The sequence below is a fragment of the Pantherophis guttatus genome, chromosome 4 (assembly GCF_059756535.1).
Source record: "Pantherophis guttatus breed Tessera chromosome 4, ASM5975653v1, whole genome shotgun sequence".
NCBI lineage: Eukaryota > Metazoa > Chordata > Lepidosauria > Squamata > Colubridae > Pantherophis > Pantherophis guttatus.
In genome coordinates, this window is record NC_142066.1 from 35863446 (window position 1) to 35884522 (window position 21077).

The window sequence follows — 21077 nt, forward strand, 5'->3', positions numbered from 1 at the left end:
ATGAGGGGATGGAGCTAAGGTAACAAAGGAGCAACAGATTCTCTGTCAGTGGAATCCTGGGAACTGACTTGGAGTTTTGAAGGTTGAAAAACAGTGGAGTAGTTCATAATTTAGCTACATGTTCCATCGTTATCCTTCAGAATCGTTCTCAGCCCCTGGCATGCCTTCCTCTCGGACCGTCCCAACTCCACCCCTCCTCCTCCTACACTTCCCCCTCGCCCTCCAAATCAACACCTGAGGGGGACATTTCATACTGCTTTGTGAGCTTAACAAAAAGGTTTATATAATATTTGAAAAGATGACATATTGGATTGTATATGACATTTGAAAAGATGGGCAATCAGAAAGTTACATTTCTGGTTGAAGACCTATAGACAGATATAGACTTTAGGAATGTAAAAATGTGGAAGGATTTAAACGATTGGTAAACTGAAAAGGAAATGATAAATCTTACAAGGATTTTTGTGTACAATGAAAGTGATCCCAATTCAAAATGTAAATCAAACCGCAATAGAGATAGGCTTTTTCTTGAGGTAATTATTTTGATTTGCTTTACTCATATAATAATTGTTGATTTTCTTTTCCAATAAAAGCAATTGGCATCTTCAATTTGGATGCAATCAATTAACTATTTCTTTGCAGAAGGCTCTTTCTTTGGCATAAGTAGACAAACTCCATGCATTTCTAAATGAAATTTCTAAGCAAGGTGATGCCACTATTGATCATTCAATATGTAAATGGATCTATGATTAAATTAACTTTTATTATTTCTGTGCATGGATTGCCACCCTTCACCCGTACCCCGTCTAAGGATAAACCACAGAAAGCTTCAGGATATAAAACCAACCAATGTAATCCAAATCAATCCAAGTAGAAAAGGATACAATTTGATCTTAAATTAGTTATAAGGAAAAGAAATGACAAATTTTATATGACAATTGCAAAGCAATAGAAGGGTGGAGAGCAGCATTGCAGATCTCTGTATTTGGTGAAATATTGTATATTTCATAGAAAAAGTAAGTCTCCTTAACCAAAGTTTTACATTTCTCCACTTAATCAGCCTTTCTTGCTTTTCATGCAAGATAAATTCTTATTTATTTTGAAATATGTACTATGTGTAAAATGATTCTACATTCCTTTGCAGATCAATTAAAGACAAAAGTGGGTAAGTATGCTGAAGATTCTCAATATTTCAGTAATTTGGTAATTAACCTACATAATTCACCGACAAAATGTATTTGAAAAAGAATAAAAGTATTAAAAAATAAAAATGCCTTAACAATACTGAGCATGACCACACAGTGAAGGTAGCATTGCCAACTGGAGTGGTAGCACATTTGGCCTTCTTCTTTTCGCATACATGTTCACAGCACATGAGGGGATGGAGCTAAGGTAATGAAGGAGCAACAGGTTCTCTGTCAGTGGAAACTTGGGAACTGACTTGGAGTTTTGAAGGTTGAGAAACAGTGGAGTAGTTCATAATTTATCTACATGTTCCGTCGTTATCCTTAATCATTGTCCTAAGCCCCTGGCGTGCCTCCCTGTCAGACCGTGCCAACTCCACCCCTCCTCCTCCTCCACTTCCCCTGCGCCCACCAAATTGACCTCTGAGGGGGGCATTTCATTCTGCTTTGTGAGCTTAACAAAAAGGTTGTATATAATATTTGAAAAGATGATATACTGGATTGTATATGACATTTGAAAAGATGGGCAATCAGAAAGTTAGAATTCTGGTTGAAGACGTATAGACAGATATAGATTTTAGGAATGTAAAAATATGGGAGGATTTAAACGATTAGTAAACTGAAAAGGAAATGATAAATCGTACAAGGATTTTTGTGTACAATGAAAGTGATCCCAATTCAAAATGTAAATCAAATGGCAATAGAAATAGGCTTTTTCTTGAGGTAATTATTTTGATTTGCTTGATTCATATAATAATTGTTGATTTCTCCATTTTTCTTTTCAGCTGTCTTAAAGAAAGAAGATGGTAAGTCCCGTAAAAGCTATTGGCATCTTCAATTTGGATTTAATCAATTAAATATTTCTTTGCAGAAGGTTCTTACTTTGGCATAAGTAGACAAATTCCATGCATTTGTTCATGAAATTCTAAGCAAGGTGATGTCACTATTGGATCACTCAATACGTAAATGGATCTATGATTAAATTAACTTTTATTATTTCTGTGCATGGATTGCCACCCTTCACCCTTACCCCATCTAAGGATAAACCATAGAAAGCTTCAGGATATAAGACCAACCAATGTAATCCAAATCAATCCAACTAGAAAAGGATACAATTTGATCTTAAATTAGTTATAAGGGAAAGAAATGACAAATTTTATATGAAAATTACAAAACAATAGAAGGGTAGAGAGCCGTGCTGCAGATTCCTGTATTTGATGAAATATTGTATATTTCACAGAAAAGAGTACTTCTCCTTAACCAAAGTTTTACATTTCTCCACTCAATCAGCCTTGCTTTTTTTCATGCAAGATAAATCCTTATTTATTTTGAAATGTGTGCTATGTGTAAAATGTTTGTACTTTCTTTTGCAGATCAGCTAACGATAAAAGTGGGTAAGTATGCTGAAGATTCTCAATATTTCAGTAATTTTGTAATTAAGCTACAAAATTCACTGACCAAATCTATTTGAAAAAGAATAAAAGTATTAAAAAATTAAAATGCCTTAACAATACTGAGCATGACCACACAGTGAAGGTAGCATTGCCAACTGGAGTGGTAGCACATTTGGCCTTCTTCTTTTTGCATACATGTTCACAGCACATGAGGGGATGGAGCTAAGGTAACAAAGGAGCAACAGATTCTCTGTCAGTGGAATCCTGGGAACTGACTTGGAGTTTTGAAGGTTGAAAAACAGTGGAGTAGTTCATAATTTAGCTACATGTTCCATCGTTATCCTTCAGAATCGTTCTCAGCCCCTGGCATGCCTTCCTCTCGGACCGTCCCAACTCCACCCCTCCTCCTCCTACACTTCCCCCTCGCCCTCCAAATCAACACCTGAGGGGGACATTTCATACTGCTTTGTGAGCTTAACAAAAAGGTTTATATAATATTTGAAAAGATGACATATTGGATTGTATATGACATTTGAAAAGATGGGCAATCAGAAAGTTACATTTCTGGTTGAAGACCTATAGACAGATATAGACTTTAGGAATGTAAAAATGTGGAAGGATTTAAACGATTGGTAAACTGAAAAGGAAATGATAAATCTTACAAGGATTTTTGTGTACAATGAAAGTGATCCCAATTCAAAATGTAAATCAAACCGCAATAGAGATAGGCTTTTTCTTGAGGTAATTATTTTGATTTGCTTTACTCATATAATAATTGTTGATTTTCTTTTCCAATAAAAGCAATTGGCATCTTCAATTTGGATGCAATCAATTAACTATTTCTTTGCAGAAGGCTCTTTCTTTGGCATAAGTAGACAAACTCCATGCATTTCTAAATGAAATTTCTAAGCAAGGTGATGCCACTATTGATCATTCAATATGTAAATGGATCTATGATTAAATTAACTTTTATTATTTCTGTGCATGGATTGCCACCCTTCACCCGTACCCCGTCTAAGGATAAACCACAGAAAGCTTCAGGATATAAAACCAACCAATGTAATCCAAATCAATCCAAGTAGAAAAGGATACAATTTGATCTTAAATTAGTTATAAGGAAAAGAAATGACAAATTTTATATGACAATTGCAAAGCAATAGAAGGGTGGAGAGCAGCATTGCAGATCTCTGTATTTGGTGAAATATTGTATATTTCATAGAAAAAGTAAGTCTCCTTAACCAAAGTTTTACATTTCTCCACTTAATCAGCCTTTCTTGCTTTTCATGCAAGATAAATTCTTATTTATTTTGAAATATGTACTATGTGTAAAATGATTCTACATTCCTTTGCAGATCAATTAAAGACAAAAGTGGGTAAGTATGCTGAAGATTCTCAATATTTCAGTAATTTGGTAATTAACCTACATAATTCACCGACAAAATGTATTTGAAAAAGAATAAAAGTATTAAAAAATAAAAATGCCTTAACAATACTGAGCATGACCACACAGTGAAGGTAGCATTGCCAACTGGAGTGGTAGCACATTTGGCCTTCTTCTTTTCGCATACATGTTCACAGCACATGAGGGGATGGAGCTAAGGTAATGAAGGAGCAACAGGTTCTCTGTCAGTGGAAACTTGGGAACTGACTTGGAGTTTTGAAGGTTGAGAAACAGTGGAGTAGTTCATAATTTATCTACATGTTCCGGCGTTATCCTTAATCATTGTCCTAAGCCCCTGGCATGCCTCCCTGTCGGACCGTGCCAACTCCACCCCTCCTCCTCCTCCACTTCTCCTGCGCCCACCAAATTGACCTCTGAGGGGGGCATTTCATTCTGCTTTGTGAGCTTAACAAAAAGGTTGTATATAATATTTGAAAAGATGATATACTGGATTGTATATGACATTTGAAAAGATGGGCAATCAGAAAGTTAGAATTCTGGTTGAAGACGTATAGACAGATATAGATTTTAGGAATGTAAAAATATGGGAGGATTTAAACGATTAGTAAACTGAAAAGGAAATGATAAATCGTACAAGGATTTTTGTGTACAATGAAAGTGATCCCAATTCAAAATGTAAATCAAATGGCAATAGAAATAGGCTTTTTCTTGAGGTAATTATTTTGATTTGCTTGATTCATATAATAATTGTTGATTTCTCCATTTTTCTTTTCAGCTGTCTTAAAGAAAGAAGATGGTAAGTCCCGTAAAAGCTATTGGCATCTTCAATTTGGATTTAATCAATTAAATATTTCTTTGCAGAAGGTTCTTACTTTGGCATAAGTAGACAAATTCCATGCATTTGTTCATGAAATTCTAAGCAAGGTGATGTCACTATTGGATCACTCAATACGTAAATGGATCTATGATTAAATTAACTTTTATTATTTCTGTGCATGGATTGCCACCCTTCACCCTTACCCCATCTAAGGATAAACCATAGAAAGCTTCAGGATATAAGACCAACCAATGTAATCCAAATCAATCCAACTAGAAAAGGATACAATTTGATCTTAAATTAGTTATAAGGGAAAGAAATGACAAATTTTATATGAAAATTACAAAACAATAGAAGGGTAGAGAGCCGCGCTGCAGATTCCTGTATTTGGTGAAATATTGTATATTTCACAGAAAAGAGTACGTCTCCTTAACCAAAGTTTTACATTTCTCCACTCAATCAGCCTTGCTTTTTTTCATGCAAGATAAATCCTTATTTAGTTTGAAATGTGTGCTAAGTGTAAAATGTTTGTACTTTCCTTTGCAGATCAGTTAACGACAAAAGTGGGTAAGTATGCTGAAGATTCTTAATATTTCAGTAACTTATTAATCTACAAAATTCACTGACAAAATGTATATGAAAAAGAATAAATGTATTAAAAAATTAAAATGCCTTAACAATACTGAGCATTACCACACAGTGGAGGTAGCATTGCCAACTGGAGTTGTAGCACATTTTGCCTATTTCTTCTTGCATACATGTTCACAGCACATGAGGGGATGGAGCTAAGGTAACGATGGAGCAACAGATTCTCTGTCAGTGGAATCCTGGGAACTGATTTGGAGTTCTGAAGGTTGAGAAACAGTGGAGTAGTTCATAATTTAGCTACATGTTCCATCATTATCCTTCAGCATAGTCCTCAACCCCTGGCATGCCTTCCTCTCGGACCGTCCCAACTCCACCTCTCCCCCTCCTCCACTTCCCCCTTCCCCTCCAAATTGACCTCTGAGGAGGGCAATTCATTCTGCTTTGTGAGCTTAACAAAAAGGTTGTATATAATATTTGAAAAGATGACATACTGGATTGTATATTACATTTGAAAAGATGGGCAATCAGAAAATTAGATTTCTGGTTGAAGACGTATAGACAGATATAGATTTAGGAATGTAAAAATGTGGGAGGATTTAAATGAGTAGTAAGCTGATAAGAAAATCAAAATCTTAGAAGGATTTTTCTGTACAATGAAAGTGATCCCAATTCAAAATGTAAATCAAACCGCAATAGAAATAGGCTATTTCTTGAGCTAATTATTTTGATTTGCTTTATTCATATAATAATTGTTGATTACTCTCTTTTTTTTTTCAGCTGTCTTAAGGGAAGAAGATGGTAAGTCCCGTAAAAGCTATTGGCATCTTCAATTTGGATTTAATCTATTAACTATTTCTTTGCAGAAGGCTCTTTCTTTGGCATAAGTAGACAAACTCCATGCATTTCTAAATGAAATTTTTAAGCAAGGTGATGCCACTATTGGATCATTCAATATGTAAATGGATCTATGATTAAATTTACTTGCTTTTCATGCAAGATAAATTCTTATTTACTTTGAAATGTGTGCTATGTGTAAAATGTTTGTACTTTCCTTTGCAGATCAGCTAACGTCAAAAGTGGGTAAGTATGCTGAAGATTCTCAATATTTCAGTAGTTTTTTAATCTATAAAATTCACTGACAAAATGTATTTGAAAAAGAATAAAAGTATTAAAAAATTAAAATACTTTAACAATACTGAGCATTACCACACAGTGAAGGTAGTATTGCCAACTGGAGTTTTAAATATATTTGGGCCTTCTTCTTTCCTCATACATGTTCACAGGACATGAGGGGATGGAGGTAAGATAATGAAGGAGCAACAGAATCTCTGTCAGTGGAATAATGGGGAACTGACTTGGAGTTTTGAAGGTTGAGAAACAGTGGAGTAGTTCATAATTTAGCTACATGTTTTATCGTTATCCTTCAGCATCATCCTCAGTCCTGGCGTACCTTCCTGTCTGATGGTCCGAACCCGCTCCCCTTCTCCCCTTCTCCACTTCCCCCTCGCCCTCCAAATTGACCTCTGAGGGGGGGCATTTCATTTTGCTTTGTGAGATTAACAAAAAGGTTGTATATAATATTTGAAAAGATGACATACTGGATTGTATATGACATTTCAAAAGATGGGCAATCAGAAAGTTAGATTTCTGGTTGAAGACGTATAGACAGATATAGATTTTAGGAGTGTAACAATATGGGAAGATTCAAACGATTAGTAAACTGAAAAGGAAATGATAAATCTTACAAGGATTTTTGTGTACAATGAGTCTGATCCCAGTTCAAAATGTAAATCAAATCGCAATAGAGATAGGCTTTTTCTTGAGATAATTATTTTGATTTGCTTGATTCATATAATAATTGTTGATTTCTCTGTTTTTCTTTTCAGCCCGCTTAAGGGAAGAAGATGGTAAGTCCCGTAAAAGCTATTGGCATCTTCAATTTGGATTTAATCTATTAACTATTTCTTTGCAGAAGGCTCTTACTTTTGCATGAGTAGACAAACTCCATGCATTTGTTCATGAAATTTCTAAGCAAGGTGATGTCACTATTGGATCACTCAATACATAAATGGATCTATGATTAAATTAAGTTTTATTATTTCTGTGCATGGATTGCCACCCTTCACCCTTACCCTATCTAAGGATAAACCATAGAAAGCTTCAGGATATAAGACCAACCAATGTAATCCAAATCAATCCAACTAGAAAATATGGGAGGATTTAAACGATTAGTAAACTGAAAAGAAAACGATAAATCTTACAAGGATTTTTGCGTACAATGAAGTAATCCCAATTCAAAATGTAAATCAAATCGCTATAGAGTTAAGCTTTTTTTTGAGGTAATTATTTTGATTTGCTTTATTCATATAATAATTGTTGATTTCTCTGTTTTTCTTTTGAGCTCTCTTAAAGGAAGAAGATGGTATGAGAAATCCCTATTTAGAATGGAATAGAATAGAACAGAACAGAGTAGAACAGAATAGAACAGAATAACATAGGTGGAAGGGACCTTGGAGGTCTTCTAGTCCATCCTCTGCTTAGTCATGAAGCTCTGCAACTCTTCAGACAAATAGTTATCCAACGTCTTCTCAAAAACTTCCAGTGTTGGGGCATTCTTAACTTCTGAGGCAAGTTATTCCACTGATTAATTGTTCTAACTGTCAGGAAATTTCTCCTTAGTCTATGTTGCTTTTGTTCTTGATTAGTTTCCACCTATTGGTTCTTGTCCTACTCTCAGGTGCTTTGGATAATAGCTTGACTCCCTCTTCTTTGTGGCAGCCTCTGAGATGTTGGAACACTGCTATCATGTCTCCCCTAGTCATTCTTTTCATTAAACTAGACATACCCAGTTTCTGCAACTATACTTCATTTGTTTTAGCCTCCAGTCCCCTAATCATCTTTGATGTTCTTCTCTGCACTCTTTCTAGAGTCTCCACATCTTTTTTACATTATGGTGACCCAAACTGAATGCAGTATTCCAAGTGTGGCCTTACCAAGGCAGTATAAAGTGATATTAACACTTCACATGATCTTTTTTTTTATTGAAAAAGTTTTACAAACATCAATTTTTCCCCCATTTCCCCCCCATCCCTCCCTAACCCCCCCAAACCCTCCCTCCACATGACTTCCCCAAGGTGAAATCCATCCACATTATATTATATCATACTTTTCCAACCCTCTATTCTCCTCCCTGTGCACTATACATTTCTACATAACAATAAGCTATTTTTCCCCCTATAAACTATACATTTCTACACAACATTTAGCTAAAAGCTATCTGGTACTTCCTAGTTTGGTATTTATTCTGCACATAATCTATCCATTTCTTCCACTCCCATACATAAGTCTCTTGAGTCTGGTCTTTTAAGTATGCTGATATCTTCGCCATTTCTGCAAAACTGGCCATCTTCAAAGTCCATTCTTGAATTGTAGGCATATCAACCCTTTTCCAATATTGACCAATCAGTAACTTAGCTGAACATTTCACATGATCTTGATTCTATCCTTATGTTTATGCAGCCTAGAACTGTGTTGACTTTTTTGGCAGCTGTTGCATATTGCTGGCTCATATTTAAATGGTTGCCCACTAGGACTCCAAGATCTTTCTCATAGTTACTACTATTGAGTGAGGTACAACATACACTGCACCTGTGCATTTTGTTTTTTCTTGCCTAAATGTAGAACTTTACTTTTTTCACCATTGAATTTCATTTTGTTAAATAGCATCCAATGTTCAAATCCGTCAAGATCCTTCTGTATCTTATGCCTATCTTCTGGAGTGTTGGCTATTCCTGCCAGCTTGGTGTCATTTGTAAATTTGATGTTTCCCATCTATCCCCTCATCCAAGTCATTGATAAAGATGTTGAAGAGTACTGGGCCTAAAAGAGAGCCTTGGGTATTCCACTTTATAATTTTCTCCATGTAGATGCAGTTCCATTGAGGACTACACGTTGAGTGCACTTGGTCAGCCAGTTATGAATCCATCTGGTAGTGATGCTGTCTAACCCACATTTTTCTACTTTATCTAGCAGTAGGTTATGTACTTTATCAAATGCCTTACTGATGTCCATGTAAATTATATCGACAATATTCCTCTGGTACATTAATTTTGTCACTTTGTCAAAGAATGCAATAAGATTAGTCTGGCATGATCTGCTTTTGAGAAACACATTGGCGTTTGGTTATTACTTTGTTTGCTTCTAGGTGTTCGCTGATTCATTGCTTGATTGTCTTTTCCAGAATCTTCCCTGGTATTGAGGTCAGGCTGATAGGTCTGTAGCTTCCTGGTTCTATTCCCCCCCCCCTTTTTTTTGAAGATGGGAACTACATCATCTCTTTTCCATTATTATAGACTACTTGTGCAAAAGGCAGTAGTTCGGTACAATTGTGCTGCTGGTAATTAATAAAACAGCACAGGAACTGTTCCAGAACTGAGTTCGTTTGTTTCATGGCTCCATTTGTCCATGGATGATGGATGACTAGAACCAAGTCCCTGCTCAGCCCCAAGTAGATTCAAAAAAGCTTTCCAAAACTTGGAAGTGAATTGGACCCCTCTGACTGAAATAATATGTTGTGGGCTCCATGCAAGTGGTAAGAGTGGACCAAAAACAGTATAGCCAAAGGTTTAGCTGTTGGGATTTTTTGGCATGGGATGAAATGAACCTATTTTGAGAAAAGATCTGTGACAGTCCTGATCACTGTGTTTTCAGAACTCTTGGGTAATTCAACAATGAAATCCATGGAGAGAGACCCTTCAGCACTAAAAAGATATCTTTAGTGCTGAAGGGTCAGCCCCCAGCTATAGTAGACTGGGGTTTTTCCCCTGGCTGCATTTAGCGGCAGTGCAAATGGGGCTGCTTACTACATAACTTTCTATGTCCTTTTTCAATGAGGGCCACCAGAAGTGCCGATTCAGTAAATGTAATGTTTTTACAAAATCAAAGTGACCAGATAATTTGGAGTTGTGACAAGCTTGCATAATTTTCAGTCTTTCCCTAGCTGGGACATACACTTTATTTCCCATCCAAGCTAACCCCTTTCTTATTATGCAAGTATGTTTTTTGGCACTAAACCACTCATCCGTTTTTAAGCTTTTTTGAAATCTGTGGTGGTAGCATTGTCTAAAATGGAGGGGTTGTTCTTCATCTGAGAACATGTGTTGACCTTAGCTGCTAATTGGGAGGTTGGGATCATTGGCTTAATTACTTCCACCTTGACACTGTTGCAATAGTCTGGACAAGGCATTTACCAAAAAGTTTTTCATTTCTGGTAAATACTTCAATGTGAAATTAAAGCGTTGGAAGTACTGAGCCCACCAGACTTGTTTTATAGACATTTTCTGTGGGGTTTTGAGTGCTTCCAAGAAAAGTCTCCAAGTTTGAGTTCCCACCTAATTGCAAAAGCCTCCTTTTTCCATATTGCCCATCTCTGTTCAGCTTCAGTTAACTTCCTAGAGGTGTATGCACATGGTTGTAATTTGCCTTCTTCATTCTCTTGGAGTAAAACAGCACTGACTGCCACATTGCTGGCATTGGCCTGGATTACATATGGTTTCTCTGGGTCTGGGTGTTTTAATACAGGTTCAGCCAAAGAGTTCTTTCAGTTTTTCAAATGTTGTTTGGCAGTCCATATTCCAGTTTAGTGGTTGACTAGGTTTTGGTTTATCTATCCCCTTGGTTTTTAACAGATTTGTAATTGGCAATGCTATTTGGGCAAAAGAGGGGATAAACTGCCTATAAAGGTTGTGAACCCAAGGAAGCTCTGCAATTGTTTGCAAGTACATGGGGTTTCCCACTCGAGGACTGCTCTGACTTTTGCAGGTCCATTTCCACCCCCTGATGAGAGATTCTGTACCTTAGGTAATCTATTTTATCTTGGTAAAAATAACATTTGTAGAGTTCGGCAAACAACTTAGCTGCCCTTAATTTCTTCAAAACATCCCACACCAATTTAACATGTTGAGTCTTAGTTTCAGTATAAATCAATATATCATCAAGATAAACCAAAACTACCTTATACAAGTGCTCATGCAGCACCTCATTAATTAGTGGGAGTTCCTTGGAGTCTGAATGGCAAAACCTTGAACTGAAAACATCCTAGCAGACAGTTAAACACTGTTTTCCATTTATCATTTTCTTGGACCCTGATCTGGTAATAAGCCTCTCATAAGTCTAGTTTAGAAAAAATTTCCCCCTTCACCAGATGGCCCAGCATGTCCTTCGTTAAGGGTAGGGGATAAAGATTTTCCTTGCAAATAGCATTTAAATTCCTATAATCTACACATAAACATAACAAGCCATCCTTTTTCTCTTTGACCAGTTTTGAGTTCTTGCCTAATGTAAGGTCTTGCCTTTCCAATCTTCTCAAGAAAACAGGAACTGCTTGAAACTGCTGTTGTCCCAAAAGAAGCTTTTATTGAAAGTTTGTGATAACAAGAGATCTAGGCAAGAATGGAAGCTTCTCACTTAAGACCAGCTATTTAAAGTAATGTTAGCCAAACTCCTCCCACATTACATCATTGCAGAGAAATAAAAACTTCATATAGAGATTAGCACAGTAATGTAGGAAACAGAAACTAGAAACAGAAACTTCATATATAGATCACTCCATTCCTCCCTTCTTCCTCCCACCAAAATGCCAGTGTCCCTGCAGAAATATCTGAGACCTGACAATATCTTTCAGAGTCAATTATAACTGGCTATAACTGAAGAAAACAAACCTTGAGGGAGAACAAAGCAGCTCTCCATAGATCTAGATGTGAATAAATGTGGAGAGAATTAAGCCTACATAAATAAATCTAGAAAGAAGAAAAATTCATGAAGGAATGTTGCTTTATAAAGTGTTCTGTCCACATAAAAAATTGATGGGGAAAACTGGAGGGAAAACAAAATCTTTTTAAAAAGAAGTAAGACAAAAAGTATTTCTCTTAAGGGGATTATTATCAGAAAAGAATTATATTTTTCTATACTTAGCTTTTTCTATTTTTTTATTCACAGAATTCCAGTTGCAAGTTACTCATTCCTGCAAAGGTGAGAATAATTGGATAAAATTTAATAAGGGGAGATAAAAATGGTGAACAGTGAAGGAAAAGTGAAGAAAGAAAATAAAGGCATATGAGAGAGGAGTGAGAATTGAGAAGCATGAAGAGTTCATGGAAAAAGATGGGAAAAGTTAGATAATAAGGCTGATGAGAGATGTGTTCATGTTTGCATTATAAAAAAACGAATCAAAAAATAAAAAAGAATTCTGCATAAAATAGCATCAGAATGTGAAGCATTGATTAGTAATAATTACTGATATTATTGTTGTTTACTTTTCTTTTGCCAACATAATTGTCATTCCTCCTGCCTAAAGGAGGAAGAAGGATTCAATGTCAGAATTTGAAAATATTAAGTCATTACTAATAGAGCCATTCTACATGAACCAATTCAATCCTCATTTATGGTAATCCTACATCATAGTTTACATCTTGTGGAAGCACATTTTTTTTTATCTGTGCTGAATTTTGCAAGCAATATCTGGATTTTATTTTCATAAAGCAAATTTTCAGATATGCTTCCCAAATAGTCATTTAGGTTAAGCATCATTTTTGCATAGAAAGAAATCGCCATTAGATTTTCAATCAGTGCAAAACTTTAGAAAAATGCTTTAACTATTGTTTTATTGTCTGAAAGAATTTGGACCACTGAGGTGTATCAATTGATTCTCAGAACATAAACATGTCAAATAAAAAGTTAGTGCTAATTAGGATAACATATCTGCAACAACAATTTTTGCTTTAAAAAATACAATGCTATATACAACGTTGGGATTCAAATAATTTAACAACTGGTTCTCTGCACTAATGACCAACTGGGTAGGCCTGGCTGGGTGGTCATGTGACTGGGTGGGCATGGCCAACTTGATGTCACTCACATCGAGGGACGCTTCACCTCGCTCAGCCACTCGTGATCGTGGGGATGCTTCAACAGTCATAAGTATAAAAAATGGTCATAAGTGACTTTTTTCAGTGCCATTGTAACTTTGTATGGTTACTAAATGAACTGTTGTAAGGATTACCTGTAGAAAAATAGAAAAGCTTCTTTGCTTGCAAAAAGCTGCCCTAAATACCAATCATTAGATTAGAAATATCTGCAAGCTGGAGTTACAAATCAGGCATGGTACCAGAGCACATTGAGGAATTAAAATAGTTAGAATGCAATGATAATTACCAGCAGCCAACTCTTGCTCATAAAGTAAAACCCTTTAGCAGAGAGGTCATTTAAGCTCTCCAGAAAGAGCACACCCAGGAGAAACAATCCTTAGATCCATTTGCACCACTTAAAGATACCAGCTGATCTCACTCACCTCACAAGATATCCTAAGGAAATCATCCAGATTTAAGGAAATATCACATGCCCCCAGAAAGGCAATAAAAAAAGTGCCAAGCTTGCATCCTGCCTCTTGGAAGTACACTCCAAAAGGACAGTGCCAGGATTCACTAAACCAGTGTAAAAAGTTTAAAACAACCCTTCCCCTTTAAGAAAGTCAAACCCCTAATAAAGCAAAGAAAAGAAAAGTACCAGCAAAAAAAAAAACCCTTCAGAGAAGCTCAGGTGACAGAAAGTCTGAGTGTACTGCCAAGAACCTTTACAATGTTACAATGTAATAAGGCTTAACTGAGAGCCAGTTTCTGTAAGCAGGGCAATAGAGATAAGGAATAGGCTAGAAACAACACCAGAATGTTTCCCTCCTGCCTTCCTTACAGGATTAGCTTTGTAAAGTGGAAAAAACAAAAGGAGATTTCTTCCAAGAACTGGTTTTCCAAACTGCTCCAAAAGTTAACAAATGGTTCTCCCAAATAGGTGTGAACCTGCTAAATCCCACCATTGGCTATATCCATGTAATCAATAAGAAAAAAATAAAATAATTAGAAAGGTATAAGAAGGTTGGAGACATGAATACTGAACAGCACACTTTGTGCGTGAAATATGGCTTAGGCCCGGGGTACCTGGTGGACCATCTACGGCCAGCAACAGCTCCCCATTGCCCGGTGCACTGTCATAGGGAGGGCCTCCTTGGGGTCCTGTCAGCCAGACAGTGTCAGCTGGTGACTCCCAGGGAGTGGGCCTTCTCTTTGGGCACGCGTACTCTGTGGAATCAGCTCCCCCTGGAGCTCTGGATGGTCCCTGACCTTCGCTCTTTCCGCCATGACCTCAAAACATGGCTATTTGCCCTGGCTGGATTTTTAAAGGGGATTTTATTGGTTTTTAAATTTGAATACTGAATTTTATGTGTTTTTTATCGTTGTGAGCCACCCTGAGACCTTTGGGAGAGAGGGCGGCATACAAGTTTAATAAAATAAAATAAAATAAAAAAATAAATATTCCTCTAACCATTCCTCTAACCTCCATCCTCTAACTGCAATTTTAGAAGTTAGAATAACAGAGTTGTAAGGGACCTTGGAGGTCTTCTAGTCCACCCCCCTGCCCAGGCAGGAAACCCTACACTACTTCAAACAAATGGTTATCCAACATCTTCTTAAAAATTTCCAATGTTGGAGCATTCACAACTTCTGTAGGCAAGTTGTTCCACTTACTAATTGTTCTAACTGTCAGGAAATTTCTCTTTAGTTCTAAATTGCTTCTCTCCTTGATTAGTTTCCACCCATTGCTTCTTGTTCTAACCTCAGATGCTTTGAAGAATGGTTTGACTTCCTTTTTTGTGGCAACCCCTGAGATATTGGAACACTGCTATCATGTCTCCCCTAGTTCTTGTCTTCATTAAACTAGACATACCCAGTTCCTGCAACCATTCTTTATATGTTTTAGCCTCCAGTCCCCTAATCATCTTTGTTGCTCTTCTCTGCACTCTTTCTAGAGTCTCAGCATCTTTTTAAAATTGTGGCAACCAAAACTGAATGCAGTATTCCAAGTGTGGCCTTACCAAGGCATTATAAAGTGGTATTAACACTTCACATGATCTTGATTCTATCCATCTGTTTATGCAGCCCAGACCTCTGTTGGCTTTTTTGGCAGCTGCTGCATACTGCTGGCTCATATCTAAATGGTTGTCCACTAGAACTCCAAGATCCCTCTCACAGTTACTACTATTGAGTAAGGTATCACATATACGGTACCTGTGCATTTTGTTTTTTTTCTCTAAATGTAGAACCTTGCTTTTCTCACTGTTGAATTTCATTTTGTTAGATAGAGCCCAATGTTCAAGTCTGTCAAGATCCTTCTGTATCTTGTGCCTATCTTCTGGAGTGTTGGCTATTCCTGCCAGCTTGGTGTCATCTGCAAATTTGATGAGTTCCCCATCTATCCCCTCATCCAAGTCATTGATGAAGATGTTGAAGAACACTGGCCTTAAAACAGAGCCCTGGGGTACTCCACTGTATACTTTTCTCCGTGTAGATGCAGTTCCATTGAGGACTATACGTTGAGTGTGGTTGGTCAGCCAGTTATTAATCCATCTGGTGGTGAAGCTATCTAACCCACATTTTTCTATTTTATCTAATAGTAGGTTATGGTCTACTTTATCAAATGCTTTACTGAAGTCCAAGTAAATTATATCGACAGTATTCCTCTGGTCCATTAATTTTGTCACTTTGTCAAAGAATGCAATAAGATTAGTCTGGCATGATCTTTTTTGACAAACCCATGTTGGCTTTTAGTTATTACTTGGTTTGCTTCTAGGTGCTTGGTGATTTGTTGTTTGATTATCTTTAATAAAATAAAATAAAATAATAAATAAAATACCTTATGCCCCCAGACTTCAAATTTTGGGCTTAGACAACTTAGAACTATGCCAACTTCAGTCTGACCTAAGCATAGTACATAAAATTATCTGCCACAATGTCCTTCCTGTCAATAACTACTTCAGCTTCAACCACAACAATACACAAGCAAATAATAGATACAAACTCAAGGTAAACCACTCCAAACTCGATTGCAGAAAATATGACTTCAGTAACAGAGTGGTCAATGCCTGGAATGCACTACCTGACTCTGTAGTTTCTTCCCTAAACCCCCAAAACTTTAACCTTAAACTGTCTACACTTGACCTCACCCCATTCCTAAGAGGTCTGTAAGGAGCGTGCATAAATGCACCAGTGTGCCTACCATCCCTGTCCTAATATTCCTTTTTACTTACTCTTTTCATGTATTCATATGAAATAAATAAAATGGAATGATTCATGGATCTCTATGTTAAATGAATTATCAAGACATATCACCTATTATAGTAATGTTCTACTGCAGTGTTCCTGCTACTCACACATAAAATCTCAAACATATGATGTATACTTTGATTCTAAGTTATTAATAGTTTCTGTTAGGGCACTGTACCTTTTTTGGAAGTAATTCATAAAAGCTGCTTTATAGCCTACAAGCTACTTTTTGAGGCAGCTGCATCCCTAAAGTAATTTTCCAATTTATATCTAAAGTAATACAGTCCACATTGTCCACCATAGATATCTATATTTTCAGAGAGTGATGAAAAGACCTGCTCCTTTGTCTACAAATCTTAATTAAGAAATTTTCTTTTCTTTGCAGCTGATCTTACCTTGGATCCCAAAACAGCTAATCCAAGACTGGAAGTGTCTAAAGATAGGAAACGTGTGAGAGACACTGGAAATATTTGTCATGTCTCTAAAAGTAAACAGAGATTTGAGTCTTACACATTTGTCTTGGCAGAACAGGGATTTTCTGAAGGAAGCTATTACTGGGAAGTGGAGGTTGGCCAGAAAAATATGTGGGATGTAGGCGTTGCATCTGAATCTGCTCCTAGAACAGGGAGGATCACATTGTCTCCCCAGAATGGCTATTGGGTCATAGGGCGTGATAATAGAAAAAATTACTGGGCTCGGACAGACCCCTCGACACACCTGAATATAGCAGATAAACTAACAAGAATAGGGATATTCCTAAATTTGAAAAGCCAGGAAATTTCTTTTTATGATGCTCAGAGAAAACATAAACTATATACCTTTCTCCATGTTGCTTCTGGGAAATTTTATCCCTTCTTCTCAACAGGCCCTTTAACAGGAGGAGAATTTGATAATGGGGAGCTGATAATCCCACCATTGTTTGGAGAAAAAGAGATAGTGAAAGAAAAATAAATAAATGTCTCTCTAGTGAACACAACCCGGAATATATTTTTCTTTGTAGTAATTTCATTTAAATTTTAACTCCATACATAAAGTGTTAAAATGTGATAATAAATATAGGTTGTGTAATAGGCTATATTCTTTTCTCATACATTAATGTATCAAGTTTGGTTTATCTAATGCAAAAGTTTGCTTGGTTTTGTTTGGTTTTTATTTCAGTTAGTAGCGATTAATAGCATTGAAGTAAATTTTTGATACTAGGATATTAAATTACAACAATTAAATAATAGAACAAAATTAATATTATATCAATGCAGACTTTGTATAACTTTTTCCATTTCCTAAAAATGTTAAGTGTAATATTAAACACTGGTTCTGAAAAAAAATTATTACGTTTATCTATAGGTTTTTGAAGTGGAAGGAATAAATAGAGAAACTATTCACATCCATAGTTCAGAGAATTTTTACAGTTGCTATGGCAAAAAACTGATCTTATTTCAGTTTAAAAAGTAATTGAAAACAATGCATTGATCTGTTTGTTATGGATATTGTAATAATGATAATGATGATTCTGATCGTGAGTTAGACTTATTAAAAAATTAATGGAGTTTTCTTAAAGTATTCCTATCAATATTTAAATGTAGATATTCTCACAGTAAATTCATAAAATTTAAAAAAACTTTGCATGTCTCATAATTATTAATGTTTATATAAGTGTTTATCATATGCTCAGGGTCATGGTTGATTTAATCCTAAATGTTTGTATAATTCTAGGTACTATCCAAACAATATTGGAAGGGAGCTCTATTAGTCAAGGAGGTAAAAAAAAAAAAGAAGACTAGGACTCTAATAGCAAATTTTATTAAAAGACATAGTTGAACTGCATTCTTTTTCAGGTGCACATAATGACTAGCCTGAGTTAGTATTTAAACTGGGGTAAAGTTAAAATACTAAAGTGAGTATTTAAACTAGTAAAGTAGGGAGAAACGTAGTGGAAAATCTTTTCATATCACTTTTTGGCATACATTTTGCCGTGCTCAAAAAGCTAATTGAGGAAAAAATTATTTGACTTTCTGGTAGATTGAGATACTGGTAGCCATCAGCTATTTTGAATTTAAAAAACCCAGGCTTTGCTGTGATATACTGTACATATCATCATTTTTGCACCTTTGCATTTGTACCAGCTGCCTATGGAGATGGTCTTCCCACTCATTCCATTTCCCCAAATGTTTGATGTATCCTACTTAATATTGGTCCCCCTCCCCACTTTATCAGATGCTGGAATGGAACAGAGAAACAAGCAAACAATGATTATCCTGGAAATAAGGAAGATCGGCCAGAAAATAGATTGCTTTTAAACAAAAGCTTTATTATGATCAATAGCCAGCATAAAGAACATTGATCAGTGACTCTCCAGTGCTGAAGTGAGAATATCAGAAGAGAAAAATGAACCTTTTTTGGGATTCTCTGTGTATGCAGCAGCAGGTCAAAATAAAGACAATGTAGAGTCAATTCCATACAAGAAGTATTCTTAGCACTATCCCATCATTATTTGTCCTTGTCTTCTTCCAGAATAGTTTTTCAATTTCTCATTTTAACCAAAATCCCAGGGGCTTTGTGATAATCCCTCATTTATGTACTACTTTTACTCTATCTACTTGAAAAGAAAAAAGTCAGGTTCAATGTTAAAACATCTAGAAGCAAGAGAAAATTCACACCAGATTTGTGAAGCTGCAATATAAAAAGGCTTGTTGCAGGTTAAAATGAAATCTAGCTGTTAACAAATGTAGAAGGCTAGCACCCACCCCTCTCCTAGAAGAATGAAGTATTCTAGGAAATATTTAAAAAGCAGAATATTATATCTCCCTGGATGAGAAAAGGAGAAAAAAGCTCTTGGAAAGCAGCCCCATCTTTGTTAATAGCTCCAGAAAGGCTGGGCCAGTTTATCTACAACACAAAAGACCTTCAGCTCCAGGCTGATAGGATTAGCCCTTACTCAAGATCCAAACAAGGACAAAGCCATTAAGCCATAATAGGAATTGCCCAAAGCCCCTTTATTACCATCACCCAGCAAGAGTCAACCAAGCTTGGGACTCAAGATAACCTACATGTCAGGTTTCAAAAGAAAAGAAAAAGAAAGGAACACAACCAAACACCAACCTGGTTTGTTACTGCCTGCTTTACTTCCCTTCTAGCATGCACTAACAATTGTAAAAGGAATATCTTTTTAGAGCTACTTGCCCGTGCTCCCCACCATCTTTTAAACACTAAACATTGCCCTATCCGCTCATGCGTGCAGCTCCCCCCCATGTGATCTGGAAGTGAGAAGAAGCCATCATCCACCTGCTTCAGGTCCAGCCTTCCCAGCCCCCAGTCTCAATGGAGTCCTTAAGGGAGGGCTGGTCCTCAATGGAATGGCCAGTCCTCAACAGAGGTCCAGAACACCTAGGAGAGCAACGGATGCCTCTTGGTTGCTGCCGTGCTGTCTCAATGATGTCATTGCTGTGCAACCACCTCTCAGCTGTTTGATGGCTGCGTGGCCTACTCCCAGCATGTGCATGGCCGGCGGGTTCTTCCGGGTGTCTCCGCTGCAGCTCCGCTGCCTGGAGACATGAGATTCGGCTTGACACATGGCTGAAGGCTCCCAGTGTGATGGTGGCTTTTGGGCTGGTCCTGGATTGGTGACTGGCCTGGCAGCTGGTGGGAGGCTTCAGGGTGATGGGTCCCCACTGAATGGCAGCTCTGGCCAGCCAGCACGGTGGAGCTGGCACTACAAAGTTACCCCTGCATAGCCCCATGGGAGTCTGACAACCAATCAGGATACATTTCTTGCCACAGGGAGCAAGTTCAAAGCCCAACAGAGGGTATAGATCTTTCTCCCTCTCTCACCCATGTACTCTTTTTTTGCCAGGACGTCAAACCACATGGTCCTGTCCACCATTAAACCATCTTTCCAAGCAGTTTCCATGTTTCCAGTGTCTTTCTTCCCACTTGGAACTGAACCCAAATGGACATTTCTTCCAACAATTTGGCACCCAAAAATGGGACTCCAAGCTACCCTGACCAATTGACCTGGTAAGCCTCCCTTGCTGACACAGACCCATTGAGTATGTGAGTGAGTTTTCCTGGCCTTTGGCCATTTGGAACAAAGGTTTTAAAGGGGTTTCGAGTTTTGAGCTCAAAGGCTGCTTGGAAAGAAAGTGAGTACCTCTAAATTTTAACTTTTAAAGCTCAGAAAAGGGTGGGAAATGTGCGTATGCCTATGTGTGTGTGAGAGGGCCCTTCTCCCAATCTCAGCTGGATCTTGCTCCCTCTGTGCATTTCCTAACCACAGAAAGACAAACAGTCTAGAGAGCATGGGGGACTTGCCAGAGCACAGGACCTTTAGGGAAAAAGGGAAAGTGTGTGTGAAAATGGAATGGAAAAAAAATGAATGAGAGAGTTGAACTTTGGGTAACCAGCTGGGTAGTCACTGAGCAAAGCCCTGTGTGTTAGGAGGTGCCCATACTCATCTGTGTAGGGGGCAGCAGGTCCTCCCAGATCCCCAAGGGTCTGAAAACTGACGGTAGATCAGAGGTGCCAGTACTTGACTGCTTAGAA

General features: G+C 37.2%; 1 protein-coding gene across 1 annotated transcript in view; it reads left to right on the top strand.

Moving 5' to 3' along the window:
- Window positions 1–18071, top strand: part of LOC117668705 (uncharacterized) — a 70972-nt gene extending 52901 nt beyond the window's left edge. The window contains exons 45-49 of the mRNA XM_087893607.1: window positions 6163–6183; window positions 6445–6465; window positions 7272–7292; window positions 12382–12414; window positions 16924–18071. Coding sequence (XP_087749733.1) covers window positions 6163–6183; window positions 6445–6465; window positions 7272–7292; window positions 12382–12414; window positions 16924–17489 — 662 coding nt within the window. The 3' untranslated portion in view covers window positions 17490–18071. The remainder of the gene's footprint in view (window positions 1–6162; window positions 6184–6444; window positions 6466–7271; window positions 7293–12381; window positions 12415–16923) is intronic.
- Window positions 18072–21077: the final 3006 nt, after the last annotated feature.